The 14,122-nt window shown below is 41.7% G+C and overlaps 1 protein-coding gene and 1 long non-coding RNA gene across 4 annotated transcripts; both read left to right on the top strand.

Moving 5' to 3' along the window:
* Window positions 1-905: 905 nt before the first annotated feature.
* On the top strand, window positions 906-1,765 carry LOC141794798 (uncharacterized). The gene is made up of 3 exons (XR_012598559.1): window positions 906-982; window positions 1,496-1,598; window positions 1,715-1,765. It is a non-coding gene; the product is annotated as an uncharacterized LOC141794798 (long non-coding RNA).
* Window positions 1,766-2,722: 957 nt separating this feature from the next.
* On the top strand, window positions 2,723-13,541 carry LOC141795476 (uncharacterized). 3 transcript variants are annotated; one of them, XR_012598607.1, is made up of 6 exons: window positions 2,723-3,923; window positions 4,171-4,338; window positions 9,715-9,759; window positions 10,074-10,124; window positions 10,240-10,323; window positions 10,415-10,462. XR_012598607.1 is itself a non-coding variant. In XM_074676370.1 (6 exons), the coding sequence occupies exons 1-6, from the start codon at window positions 2,837-2,839 to the stop codon at window positions 13,508-13,510; spliced, it is 1,428 nt and encodes a 475-aa protein (XP_074532471.1). In that variant the 5' UTR covers window positions 2,723-2,836; the 3' UTR covers window positions 13,511-13,541. The 3 variants fall into 3 exon arrangements, 2 of the variants coding, with proteins under 2 accessions (XP_074532471.1, XP_074532470.1); XM_074676370.1 differs by lacking the exon at window positions 10,240-10,323 and adding an exon at window positions 13,482-13,541; XM_074676369.1 differs by lacking the exon at window positions 10,240-10,323 and adding an exon at window positions 12,179-12,535.
* Window positions 13,542-14,122: the final 581 nt, after the last annotated feature.

The following is a 14,122-nucleotide window of genomic DNA, read 5'->3' as shown; positions in this document are numbered from 1 at the left end:
CCAACATATCTTTACACTGAAAGTTTAATGTTGATCATGCAGCTACGCTGTGTGTATGTTGTTTATCTGACTTACCTGCATTATCAGGACACCTCTTGTTAGGCTCCCCTCCCCCAACATATCTTTACACTGAAAGTTTAATGTTGATCATGCAGCTACGCTGTGTGTATGTTGTTTATCTGACTTACCTGCATTATCAGGACACCTCTTGTTAGGCTCCCCTCCCCCAACATATCTTTACACTGCAAGTTTTATGTTGATCATGCAGCTATGCTGTGCTGTGTGTCAGGTGTTTAGCTGACTTACCTGCATTAAAGTGACATCTCCTATGACAAAACACCCACTTTGCCTCATTATATGTTGTGTTAGACAAGTTTGTAGTTTTTCAAGTAAAGTTTATCTTAATGTCTCCATGTCCACAGAAAACTTCCAAAAGTCCTGGAATAACACATAGTTCTCTACTCCTTGAAAGTCCAAAATGTTCCTTAATCTCTGCTTTAGTAATGGAATGGTTGAATAAATTTATATTGTTAGTAACTTTTCACCTTTGATCAGTTTCTGTCTTAAACATGGCTGAAGCGACTACTTTGTCAGTCAAGTGATGTGACACAGTGCATTTTTCTTGTCTAATTTCAGGAACCTTGTAAAGATCAAAGTCCCCTGAGTGTCAGTGAAAGTGGGCCAGCAGCAGAAAAGGCAAGCAGTGACTTATATCAAAAATGTTATTTGCCCGTCAGGTATTTATTATCGACCTGTCTGGCCAGCCTAACTTCCCTTCTGCCTAAAATTGACTAAAATTTTTGCTTTTAACTTTGCCAATGTCATTAAATATATTTTGTTGAATGAATATTAGTTGTTTCTGCTTCATGAAATCTCAAATTTGGTCCTATCATTGCCTCGTACACAGGAAGCTGAGCTGGTTGGGAGCAATGAAGGGTCTTCAGCGGTCAGTCCCAGCCCTGGCACGTCAAAGGATGACACAGTAAGTTGACTGTATTTTTTAGATGTCAAGCTTTTACATCCAGTGGTAATTCAGTCCTGTTTGTTTCCACTCACTCAAGGTTGTTCAGTAGGTGAAATTAAAATTAAGCCACAATTCTGATGCTTCAGCACCCTGTCAATTGAATGGAATTGATCAGCAAAAAGATTAGTGATATTGAGTCTTTGATGGAACTGTTTATGATTCTCAACTGGAATCGGTTTTCAATTCCCATCCCTACTCAGGACAGTCAGTAGGCAGTGTCTTGTGAGGACAGTAACAAACTTATAGATCAGGCAGCAAGCTGAGCTGTGTGTAAGTTGTTCACCTGACTTACCTGCATTATAAGGACACCTGTTTTTAAGCTTTAAACTAAGCTGTTTGGGTTTTGTAAGAACACCTTTTTTCACAGTTCTGTTGTTAAATGTCAAAATGTTGCCTTTTTCATTTGTCCCCTTTTTCTTGATATTATTTTGTACCCTTCTTTTAAACTGCCATACAATATTTGTTTTTCAGTGCCACCATAGAATGGTCAGTGCAGTTCTCAGCGCTCTGGAAAGTTGTGAAGACTGCAGTGGACCAGTCTCCAGTTTAAAATGGCTTGGTTACACATGCAAACGTTAGTATTTACTTCACTGAAGCACATTTTTTGGTAAAGTTTAATGAAGTAATTTTTTAAACTAAAATAAAATCATTAGCTCAACTTGCTAATGTTTCTCTTAAATGTGCTTTTAGTGTGTTCAAGATCATGGCATAAATCCTGCTTTTTAAAGGTGTCATCACAGGTATGTTTATTGTCTTCATCAGAACCTGTTACAGTTTTGTACTGTGACATGTACAGTGATAGATTCTTTGTATGTATATCAACAAAACTCTCTTATTTTGGCTGCATAGGATGTTCCACGAGCTTCTGATGTTTGGAACTCTGACATTAGTGATGGAGCTTCTGATGATGACTGCCACCCTTCAACAACCTGTGATGGATTGAGTTCCGATGAAGATTTTGTGCCTGACACTGAACTAAGCAATGATAGTGAGGATTCACAACCAGTAAACTTATCACTTCATGAGGTCGGACCAGTTAAGTCACTTTCTCCTCAAGAAAAAACAAAGGAAGTCTTGCAACGTAAATCCTGCATGGAACAGGATGCCTCCAAATCTAACTTTGTACTTGACCAACCCCGTTCTGATGACTGTCTTACTTCAAGCCATAACCAGACTCTTTCAGCAAATGCAACCGAGTCTCGTACTACCTCGTCAACCCAACAAAGCTCTTCTTACACTTTGAAAAATTACTGCTTCATTTGCAAAACCCCTCAATCCAAAATTTCTCGTCATTTTAAAAAGCATGAAAAAGAAGACCATGACATTGCCCGAGCATTCTCGTTCCCCAAGAACTCCAAAGAAAGAAAAAAGTTACTGGAGAAGTTGCGGAACAAAGGGAATTATGAACATAACCAGGAGGTAATGAAGACTCATGTTGGAGCACTAAAAGTCAGGAGAAGAACTAGACTATCAAAAGTCTCTGTGAATGCCAAACAGTATGTGCACTGTGCATACTGCAAAGGCATGTTTGTCCGTAAAGAGCTGTGGCGCCATGCACGAAGATGCCCATCAAAAGCAAAACTTGGAGCTGGGGCCAAGAGCAAAGACTTGTATATGGCTGATATTGCCGAGTCAACCTGCTCCCAAGGAATTTCCCAAGGTGTGTGGAAGGTGCTTGGAAGCATGAGGAAAGACAATGTTGGGTCTGTAGTGCGAAACGACTTCCTAATTCTGCAGCTGGCCCAGTCCCTATATAACAAACACGGGTCTGATCCAACAAAATTTGAATACATTCGAACAAAGGTTCGGGAAATGGGCCGACTTTTGTTGACCTTGAGAGAGAGTTATTCCATGCACACATTTGAAGATGCTATAAGGCCCAACAATTTTTATAAAATTGTTAGTGCGGTAAAAAAGGTAGCTGGATATGATGAAGAAAAACACTCATATTCCACCCCAAGTCTTGCCCTAAAGTTGGGACACTCTCTGAAAAAGATTGGCGATATCATTCTCTGCAGGGCCATTGCTGCAGAGGATGAAAATATGATTAAAGCAGCGGAAAGGTTCACAAAACTCTGCTCAAAAGAATGGGCTGGACAAGTCTCACACACTGCACTGGCTACATTGAGCAAGTCAAAGTACAACAAACCATCAATCATACCATTCACAGAGGATGTGCAAAAGTTACATAAGTACCTGGAAGAGAAATCGGCTAGTGCGATAGACAACCTAAAACAGCATGAGTCTCCTCAGGCATATGGAGAACTTGCAAGGGTCACGCTTACACAAATAATACTCTTTAATAGACGACGTGCAGGTGAAGTTTCAAAAATGCCCCTTGAAGCTTTCCAGAAGAGAGACCAGACTGAGCTTCACGGTGATGTAGCTGCCAGCCTGTCACCTTTTGAACAGAAGCTAGCAAGACACTTCAGCAGAGTTGAGATCATGGGGAAAAGAGGCAGGAAAGTGGCAGTGTTATTAAACCCTGAAGTTGTTTGTGCAACAACACTTCTTGTTAAGAAAAGAGAATCATGCAATGTGCATAAGGACAACCCTTTCCTGTTTGGACGACCAGAATGCTCCTCCACAAGCCACTACAGAGGACAGGATTGTGTAAGAACTTTTGCACACTTGTGTGGCGCGAAGAGTCCACAAAGTATGAGGTCTACACAACTCCGAAAGCACATCGCAACCCAGTCCCAAATCCTGAACCTAAAGAACAATGAGCTGGATCAACTAGCCAACTTCTTGGGTCATGATATAAGGGTACACAGAGACTTTTACCGTCTTCCAGAGGCCACCATTGAAGTGGCAAAAATCACAAAGATTCTGCTTGCTATGGAGAAAGGAACTCTGGCAGAGTTCCAGGGGAAGTCACTCGATGAAATTGAGATTGAAGGTATGTGGTAGTAGGGACACCTTTAATGATGTAGCTTAAAAGAATTACAAATTTTGCTACAGGATAAATTAAACAGTGTATTGGGATTTAAGAAATAAAATGATAGTTGTATGCATTATTTTGGTAATTTTCTAAATTGAGGGGATGTAAAAGATTTGGAATGCAAAAAGTAGATATTTGAATCAAAATTTGACATCATTTTTTGCATTCACCATAATGTTTTTGGATTATATTTTTATTTTTTTAGATGAATTGGATCCGGAAATGGGTGAAGACGAGCAGGATGATGTAGACAACAAAAGCAATGAGGATGACGAAAGCAGCAGTGACGAACACGGTGGAGAAGGCAAAAGTGGAAGAGACAGTGGAGAAGATGGAGGCAATGGGGAGTCAGATTGTCCCCTTGGACCAAGTGGTTTGTATTGAATATTTTTCTGTATTTGTTTAGGGTATATTTTTGATTCAAGGGGCTTTAAGGAGTTTTTAAGTGGTCTTAAAAAAGTCTCCCTTCTAGATATGACTGATTCTAATCCAAACTTTAAAATGAGATTATCAGGACCAGTAATACAGGTTATTTTAAACTGCTATTATTAGCTTCCTGGTCGGGTTGAGCAGGACCGGATTGGTTTATGGCACTTCTAGGTCCCTATGACAACACCGCGCAAGTGAAGTTAAGTAGTGAGAGGAGAGATCTGTTTTTCACTGCTAAAAACAATTTTTGTGATTATTTTGAAATAATGGTGGACACTGGAGCCTAACTGTCGGACAGAAAAAGAATAGAGCATAAGAGAGCTAAACAGGGGAATGATATAGCCTGACCTAAGGGCCAAAAGGACTAATCTGTTTGTGATAATGTTCATTCCAACCCACATGTGGCAGTTATTCTGCAGTGGTCTGTTCAAACTTGAGAGTCAATAAAATGAAGAGTGAGGTTATGTTAGCTCAGCTTGGTAGATGACTGGCAGGACAAAGCTAACCAGAATTTACTAACATTACACATTGCAGACATGTCTTAGAGCACAGGGCCGTATACTGACAGTTGTAACATGAGAGGTTGCTTAGATAGTGTAACCTGAGGCAGTGCAACAAAAACACAAAAAGGGAAGGTTCCAAAACAAGTTTATTTCTTCAACCACAGTCTGTCTCAACAAAACAGTGTAAACTCAGGCATGTCTTTTCTCCAACTCAAAGTGCAGCATAAGGGGGAACTAAAGGGGAAGAAGTCCTAAAACTAAAAACTGTCCAAAGTGTTATCAACTTCAATTTCCCACTTTTTTTTCCAAGTCTGTTCTTCCTCCCAGCATGACCCTTCCAGCTTCTGCCTGCTTTGTACAGTCCTTCCTCTTCTGATATTCCCTGTGTCTGCTGTTTCTTTGTGCTCTTGGTCCCTTCCCAGCCCTGTTTTAATCAGAAGCAGGGCTGGGGAAAGAGAGACAGCTGAGTTTTTAATACCTGCAGCTGTCCAAGTCCTGACGGCTCCTGGGGAATGTAGTCTGGGTTCTGGCAGCCATCTTGTCCCTTGACCAATGTGGTTTGCTGGCGGCCATTTTGTGATGTGGCAGCTGCATGCTGGGCATTGTAGTTGGGACAAAGTGTCGCTCCGCGCCCCTTGTGATGCAACATAACCCTCTCCCTGAGCCTGACGTCCTTGGCAGGGTGAAGGATGGTAAAAGGTTTGGGCCAAACTGCACTTTTTTCCCTGCACTGGTTCTTCTGATGATCTGGAGCGAAAAGAACCGAACACCTCCTGATCATGCCATCTCTGGAGGAGATTCACATGGTAGATTTGCTGACCTTTTTTCTTCCCTGGCTGTGGAACTTTGTAGTTGACCTCCTTGTCCCTTTCCATGATTTCTTAGAGTCCTTGCCTGCTAGCCAAAAACTTGCACTCCATTGTGGGGACCAACACCAATACCCTGTCTCCCACCTTGAACTCCTGGGGTTGTGCCATTCGGTCATAAACCACACTCTGCTCTCTCTGTACTCATTCCATATGTTCCTTCACAACGGGGATCACCATTGCTATGTAGTCTCTCATTTCCCCCATGTTCACTCATGGTTGGATGGGAACAGGATTGCTCCTCCCAGGTCTCCTTGGCTATATTGAGAAGATACCGGGTCTGTAGGAATACAACAGATCAAAAGCTGAGAAACCAGTGGAATTCTGGGGAACTTCTCCTACGGCAAACAGGAGGTAGGGCAGAAGCTGGTCCCAGTTCTTTCAATCCTTGTTGATGGCCTTTTTCAACATGGCTTTAAGAGTCTTGTTGAACCTTTCCACCGAGCCAAGTCAGTGGGTGGTACACCGAGGTTCTCACTTGCTTTACTTGCAACAACACACAAAGCTCTTGGAAGACCCGGGACTTGCAAGGAGTGCCTTGGTCAGTGAGGATTTCTTTTGGTATCTTTTGTGTCTCTCCCAATCCTCTCAAATGGGGTTTCAATCACGGGCAATGACACAATGGGATTTTAGAAGGTCTGTTTGGGAGCTGTGATCTGGAACTCAGGACAGCTACGGAAGTAGTTCTCTATCTCCTCGTGTACCCCGGGTCAAAAAAACCTCTGCAAAACCCTTTCCTTCATGTTTTCAACCCCCAGGTGAGCTCCTATGACACAAGTGTGGGCTAACTGCAGGACTAATGAAAAATGGGACTTGGGAGGCAGTAGTTGCTCAGTGACTCAATCATTAGATTTTACCACCTAGTACTGAAGACCATTCTTCACTGCAAAGTGGGGAGAGGAGGGGCTGACCCTACTTCCAATTACGGTCCCCTCTAAGACTTGTACATTCTTTAATGCGTTGCAGAGAGTGGGGTCTTGTAACTGGGCTGTTCCGTACCAACCTTATAGTGTAGTAAGTTCTCTTGGATTCCCTGTGTCATCTTCACTTGTACTTGAGCCAGGATCAACTTCTCCGGGTTCCTCAGGTACTGATTCAGACTCATTTGTATCCACAGCAAATCCTTGGTCTGGAATGGGGAATGCACAGCAGGGGTTGGCAACATTCTTTTCAGATTGAACTGTGGGGGAACTTTGAGGCTTGCATGCTCTGGGTTCCCAACGGAGCCTCTTGTGAGCTTTCCTCCATAGCATCTGGAAGGCTGGGCTGTCTCAACCAATCAGCATTGGCACTGGCAGCGTTGTGATGACCCCAACCTCCACAAAATAGGTGTCCTTCTTGGTGGTAAGCTTTACCATTGTTGTGGGGTACTCCTGGGTGTCTCTATAGCCGCGTTTCCACCAAGCAGACCTGTTCGGTTTGTCTCTGTACGGCACACTTTTTGCGGTGTTTCTACTGACTCATCCCTGGACAGATCCCCAAAAACCAAGACGAGCCGACCTACTTTTTTGGGACCCTTTCGTAAGGGTGCCAGACTGAACCGATCCGCTCTCGGGAGGTGGAGCAACACACTGTAGACCGTTGATTGTTCAAAGGAATCGTCACTTACCCCAACAGTGGCTGCATTTCTCCTGGCGGCACACAGACTTCTCTGAAACAAAGCTTGATTGCACTTTGTAACAGAGAGCTACATGACAATCACAGAGAGGATGAGATGCTGCATGTCTTCCATCCGTGCTCTTTGTTTGCTTACTACGCGTTTTTCTTCTTTATTGGATTTAATTGCGGGGTAAGCTGCTACGGCGTTGCACTAATGTTTAACAGCTGCAGCTTCCGGCATCCAGCTTACACGCCACCTACCACAAGAACAGTTGGGATCAGGCTTAACTGTACCAAACCATCCCAAACCGTACTGAACCGGACTGCTTGGTGAAAACACAGCTTAAGAACACACATTCCACTGGAACAGGGGCCTCTTTTGCAGGAGGTGATGCCTCTAACACTGACTCATAGATCAGGGTCCTAGAACTCCCCAAATCTAGTAAGGCCTCAGTGTTTTGCTGATTCACAGTGACTGAGCATATGGGACGCTGTACCCTATTTTCCCGAAACAGGGAGGCAAAGTGCGCCTGGGAGCTGCAAGCCCATCTTAATTCCCTGTAGCGGTTACATTGCCATGGTTTTGGGTTACAGGATCACTGTGGCTAAACAGGAACCCTATCAAATCTTTTGGGAGGACTGTGAAGAGGGAGGGCTGGCTTGGGAACCTTTTGGTAGGCCTGCTGGGTCTCTCGCGGCACTTGCATCAGTTGCTCCATCATAGCAGGTGTCTCTTTTCGAGGTTTAAAAAAGTTGTCACGTCTTCGTTATCCTCATCTTTCGTCATACGCCCCTAGGCCTCAGTGCCTATGTTCTACACAATCTTTAACATCTTTAGAGGATGCTATGGCAATGTAACCTGAGGCAGTGCAGCAAATATCTAAAAAAGGAAGGTTCTCACACAAGTTTGTTTCTTTAACCACAGTCTGTCTCAACAAAACAGTATAAACTCAGGCATGTCTTTTCTCCAACTTGAAGTACAACATAAAGTGTCCCAGAAGGAGAACAAGTCCTAAAACTCAAAACTGTCTGATGTGTTATCAATTTTAATTTCCCACTTTGGTTTTCAAAGTCTGTTCTTTCTCCCACTGGGACCTCTCCAGCTTCTGTCTTCTCCAGCCTGCTCTGTTCCCTCCTTCCTCTTCTGATGTTTCCTGTGTCTGGTGTTCCTTTGTACTCATGGTCCCTTCCACCAGCCCTGCTTCAGTCAGGTGGTTAAAACAACTGCAGCTGTCCAAGTCCTGATGGCTCCTGCTCCTGCAGTCTGGGTTCTGGCAACCATCTTGTCCCTTGACCCATGTGGTGTGCTGTTGGCCATTTTGTGATGTGACAGCTGCATGTTGGGCAATGTAGTTGGGATGGAGTGTCCCTCCACTACCTGGCCCCTTGTGATGCCACACAGTGTTTAGTTGTTGCGTTAGCCTACAGATATGTCAGAGCACCTGGCTGCTGATAGCCCTGCATATAGCTGCTTACTAAAATGTTTGCTTGATATCACGTTTTAAATCATAGCGCTGCATAACTGTACTGATAAATACTTTACCTTGGTGTGTTGTGTCCAGTAAAAAAGTTGTCTTGAACAAAGAAGATCTGTTTGTATCTCCATTGATAAAAAAAACAAAACCCACTCACCTTGCTAAAAGTAGTTTACAACAGTGTGCATAAAACTCTGGGCAAGAAGGTGGCCAATTGAAACAGATCCCCCTCATAGCATCTTTAAGGATAATATTTTTAGCCATATAGCATTACTTGAATGTTTCCACAAAACCAGCAAGGTTCACAGTCGACATGATGAATAGACCTAACAAAGAGGTATATGATGCCCTCGGTGTTAACATCCATGGTGTGGTTCTACATAGTCGAAGAAATACAGTCATGGACAAAAGTATTGGCACCCCAGGGATGTTTCCTGAAAATACACCAATCCTCCCAGAAGTTTTTGCAAATACCAATGTCTGTTAAAGAAGTGATTAGTTTCAAAATCTTTCCAAATGGTGTGCAGTATATATTAAGTAGAGCATGCCACTGATTTAGTCCAGCCCATTTTCTGAGTTTTGTTACAGTCATGTTGAATTTGGATTTTTCATCAGATTTTGTTTTTTCGAATACACATAAAGGAAATGAACATGTTTACCCCCAAAAAATGATACTGCAACAACTTCTGGGGAAATTGTGTATTTTGTGGGAAAAAAATCTAGGGGATGCAAATACTTTCGTTCATGACTATAGTTGTATGATATATCTACAGTATGTCCATGTAAGACACAAACACTCATGGCACCTACCAAAGTAGAGCACTCATCACTTATCTCTCTGCTGAAGATCCTGATGGACTTTTTGTATTTTCACCAGAAAATCAAGAAATGGCAGTGGATCAAGAGCCCATCAGCTCCTCTGGTAATAAAGCCATAGATTGCTATTGCAGGAATTAATGTTTGTGTCTTTATTTGGGAGGGGGTTAGCTATGCAAAGTGCTGCCAGTGGCCTGTACTCAAGTTGTGCTTTGTGGTGTCAGTTAAATTTGCATGTCCTGATCATATGGATCCAGTATTAAAGTGCAAGTTTTCAATGGCAGTAAAATTTCGTGTTACTTTGGGGTTAGGGTGAAATCAATCATGAACATAAATAAGTTGCTAGTAATTAACTAACAGATTTTTATGATTTTATGATTTTTAAAAAGACATTTCAGAAGTTTTAACTGTTTGTTTCAGGGAAAAGAAAAGGAGTCCTATCCACCGAGGATGAGGTCCCGAGTACCAAAGGTATGCTTTTTATATTGATGGTCCTCCTTCTTTCGTCCAAGTTACATTGAATGTCTGTTTGTGTGTGTGTGTGTGTGTGTGTGTGTGCATCTGTGTGTGTGTGTATATTTTATAGATTTATGGAGTCTTCCTAAATAAGAGGTGCCTCTTCACATCTATACATAATTTAGGATCAAGTTCAAATTACAGCTTTATTTCAGTAAGTTGTTTTGTGTTTAAGATGAACGTCTCCATAAGTGGTTTGAAGTTTGTACTGAATATTCTAACAATATAATTTCTTCCTTCTGCAGGAAAAAAGAAAAAGTATTCAACCGAAACTGATGTAACCAGCTCCAAAGGTAGGAATTAGTCCATTCATTCCATTAGTTCTCTTAAGTTAAATTAACTTAAGTTAATAAAAACAAATAAGTAAATATTTCTAAAATACTCTAGGTGTTGTTCAGTTTATCACATCCACTGGCCACTTTATTAGGTATACCTTGCTAGTACTGGGTTGGACCCCCTTTTACCTTCAGAACTGCCTTAATCCTCCGTGGCATACATTCAACAATGTACTACAAACATTCCTCAGAGAGTTTGGTCCATATTGACATGTTAGCATCACGCAGTTGCTGCAGATTTGTCGGCTGAACATCCATGATGAGAATCTCCCGTTCCACCACATCCCAAAGGTGCTCTATTGGATTGAGATCTGGGGACTGTGGAGGCCATTTGAGTACAGGGAACTCATTGTCATTTTCCAAAAAAGCAGTCTGAGAGATTCCAGCTTTATGACATTGAGCGTTATCCTGCTGGAAGTAGCTATCATAAGATGGGTACACTGTGCTCATAAAGGGATGGACATGGTCAGCAATAATACTCAGGTAGGCTGTGGACTTTAAACCATGCTCAGTTGGTACTAAGGGACCAAAGTGAGCCAAGAAAATATCCCCCACACCATTACACCAGCCTGAACCATTGATACAAGGCAGGATGGATCCATGCTTTCATGTTGTTGAAGCCAAATTCTGAGCCTACCATCTGAATGTGGAGCAGAAATCCAGACTCATCAGACCAGGCAACGTTTCTCCAATCTTCTATTGTCCAGTTTTGGTGTTGCTGTGTGAATTGTAGCCTCAGTTTCCTGTTCTTAGCTGACAGGAGGGTCACCCGGTGTGGTCTTCTGCTGCCGTAGCCCATCTGCCTCAAGGTTGGACGTGTTATGTGTTCAGAGATGCTCTTCTGCAGACCTTGGTTGTAACCAGTGGTTATTTGAGTTACTGTTTCCTGTCTATCAGCTCCAACCAGTCTGTCCATTCTCCTCTGACCTCTGGCATCAACAAGGCATTTTGTCCCACAGAACTGCTGCTCACTGGATATTTTCTCTTTTTGGGACCATTCTCTGTAAACCCTAGAGATGGTTGTGCGTGACAATCCCAGTAGATCAGCAGTTTCTGAAATACTCAGACCAGCCCGTCTGGCACCAACAACCATGCCACGTTAAAAGTCACTTAAATCACCTTTCTTCCCCGTTCTGATGCTCGCTTTGAACTGCAGCAGATTATCTTTACCATGTCTAATAGCCTAAATGTATTGAGTTGCTGCCATCTGATTGACTGATTAGAAATTTGCGTCAATGAGCTTTTGGAAAGATGTGCCTGATAAAGTGGCCGGTGAGTGTATCATTATGTCAGAAACATTTCCCCCTTAACGGTCCTCGGCAGCCATATAAATATTTGTTTTTCCATGGGATTTTTTCAAGAAATGCTTGTGGTACTAGTAAAAGCACATCGCATTAATAAGCAGGAAACTTTGATTATGCATATAAAGTAAAGAAATGAGGTGATGCTTTCACGTGGGACAGAAATGAGCAGCTATTATGGTATTCCCAGTGTCATCACAATAATCTGATTCACTCTGATTTCAATTAAAAAATGTGTGACTTTTGGAGATAATGTAATGAATCTATAACTCAGTAGCTTAAATGTTATACCAATAAAATTATAATAAAAAGAGATATACTAAACAGCTATTTTCTTCAGTCTTAACGTATTGTATGTTCTTTTGTTTGACAGAAATAAAGTCCAGAAAATGTGTCAAAAGACCATGGAGCAAGACAGAAATTAGTGCAGTGATGAGACACTTTAAATCACACATCGAAAATAGGAAGCTTGCAAGTCAGATGGAGTGTCAGCAATGTAAGGTTGCTGAGCACCCAGTCTTAAAGGAGAGAAGTCTTCAAAATATTAGAGACTTTGTCAGAAACCGGGGGCTTAAGTTCAGATAATGGGGTCTTTTTAAGTTTGTATTTTTTAACTTTGTTTCAAAGGCATTTTTTTTTACACTTTATGCTGTGTTATGGCTGTGCAGAATGATCTGATTTAATTATTTCAACTTTCAAGTTTACCTCAGAGTTTTGTTGAAAGATGGTACCCGACGAGAAATACGTACTGCAAGCCAGCTGTCATCATTGTATTTATTTTTGTCTTGCACATTGTTTTTATTAGTTTTGAAAAAAGTAGCTTGGCAGGAACCGTCCTTATGTTGTACAGGGTTAATTTTAACTTTATGTTGTTATTGCTTGGCACTGAAGCACTTTTGTTACATGGTTTTACTTAACTGCATTGTACTGTTCTTATCTGGTGTTTAATACATTTTCTTGGCAGGAACTGTCCTTATGTTTTACGGGGTTATTTTGTTAAACAGTTTTTGTGGGCAATGTTTGTCATACACTTTATTTTGTGTTATTGTTTGGCATTGAAGCACTTTTGTTACATGGTTGTACTTAACTGCATTGTACAGTTCTTACCCAGTATTTAATACAGTTTAGACTCATTAAAAACAGGGATTTTCACATCTCATTCAAGGTGTATTTATTGTCATTACAGGACACAAAGATTAAAAAAAGAAAATTAGAACTAAAGGTCACATAAAAGCAGCAGACAGTGTATAATATCACTATGAAAAATGCATATACAAGTTAAGATATCTGCATAAGAACATGATGCGCAAAAATAGAAATTCCTTGTCTGATGTACAGTGGGGCAGAAAAGTATTTAGCGAGTCACTGATTTTGAAAGTTCTCCTACTCAGAGATGAGAGAGGTCTGTATTTTTCATCAGAGGTAGACTTCAACTATGAGACAAAATAGGATAAACAAACATCCAGGAAATCACATTGTAGGATTTTTCAAGAATTTATTTGTAAACTGTGGTGGAAAGTAAGTACTTGGTCAATAACAAAAGTTCAACTCATTGCTTTGTAACCTAACCTTTGTTAGCAATAACAGAGAGCAAAGGTTTCCTGTAAATCTTCACTGGGCTTTTACACACTGTAGCTGGTATTTTGGCCCATTCCTCCATGCAATCCATTCCTCAGGAGCAGTGATGTTTTGGGGCTGTCGCTGAGCAACACAGACTTTCAACTCTTCCTGGTTGTGTGAGTATACGTGCATGTATGGGTAGTGCCTAGTTAAACCAACTGGTCCTTACAAACCCGGGTTTTGTTCTAGTTGTGTGTGTATATGTGTGTGTATGGGTAATGTCCAGTCAAACCAGTGTTGTCCTCACAATCAAGGGTTTTGTCCTGACTGTGTGTATTGCTGTGCGTGTATGGGTAGTGTCTAGTTAAACCTGTGCTGTCCTTACAATCAAGGGTTTTGTCCTGGTTGTGTGTGTATATCTGCGTGTATGGGTAGTGTCTAGTTAAACCAGTGTTGTCCTCACAATCAAGGGTTTTGTCCTGGTTGTGTGTGTATATGTGCGTGTATGGGTAATGTCCAGTCAAAACAGTGTTGTCCTCACAATCAAGGGTTTTGTCCTGGTTGTGTGTGTATATCTGCGTGTATGGGTAGTGTCTAGTTAAACCAGTGTTGTCCTCACAATCAAGGGTTTTGTCCTGGTTGTGTGTGTATATGTGCGTGTATGGGTAATGTCCAGTCAAAACAGTGTTGTCCTCACAATCAAGGGTTTTGTCCTGGTTGTGTGTGTATATGTGCGTGTATGGGTAATGTCCAGTCA

Source organism: Halichoeres trimaculatus, unplaced genomic scaffold (genome assembly GCF_033239565.1).
Source record: "Halichoeres trimaculatus isolate MK-OKI-2021-1 unplaced genomic scaffold, fHalTri1.1 fHalTri1_scaffold_8, whole genome shotgun sequence".
Taxonomy (NCBI): domain Eukaryota; kingdom Metazoa; phylum Chordata; class Actinopteri; order Labriformes; family Labridae; genus Halichoeres; species Halichoeres trimaculatus.
Note: the sequence above shows the minus strand (reverse complement) of the source record. Positions and strands in the feature narration are given on the sequence as shown.

Bases quoted from the DNA above. Each gene is read 5' to 3' on its own strand.
- LOC141795476 (XM_074676369.1), top strand. From the start codon at position 2,837: ATGGGCCGACTTTTGTTGACCTTGAGAGAGAGTTATTCCATGCACACA. The intron at 4,339-9,714 runs GTTTGTATTGAA...TATTTTCACCAG, and splicing joins TTGTCCCCTTGGACCAAGTG to AAAATCAAGAAATGGCAGTG. The intron at 10,125-10,414 runs GTATGCTTTTTA...TTCCTTCTGCAG, and splicing joins TGAGGTCCCGAGTACCAAAG to GAAAAAAGAAAAAGTATTCA.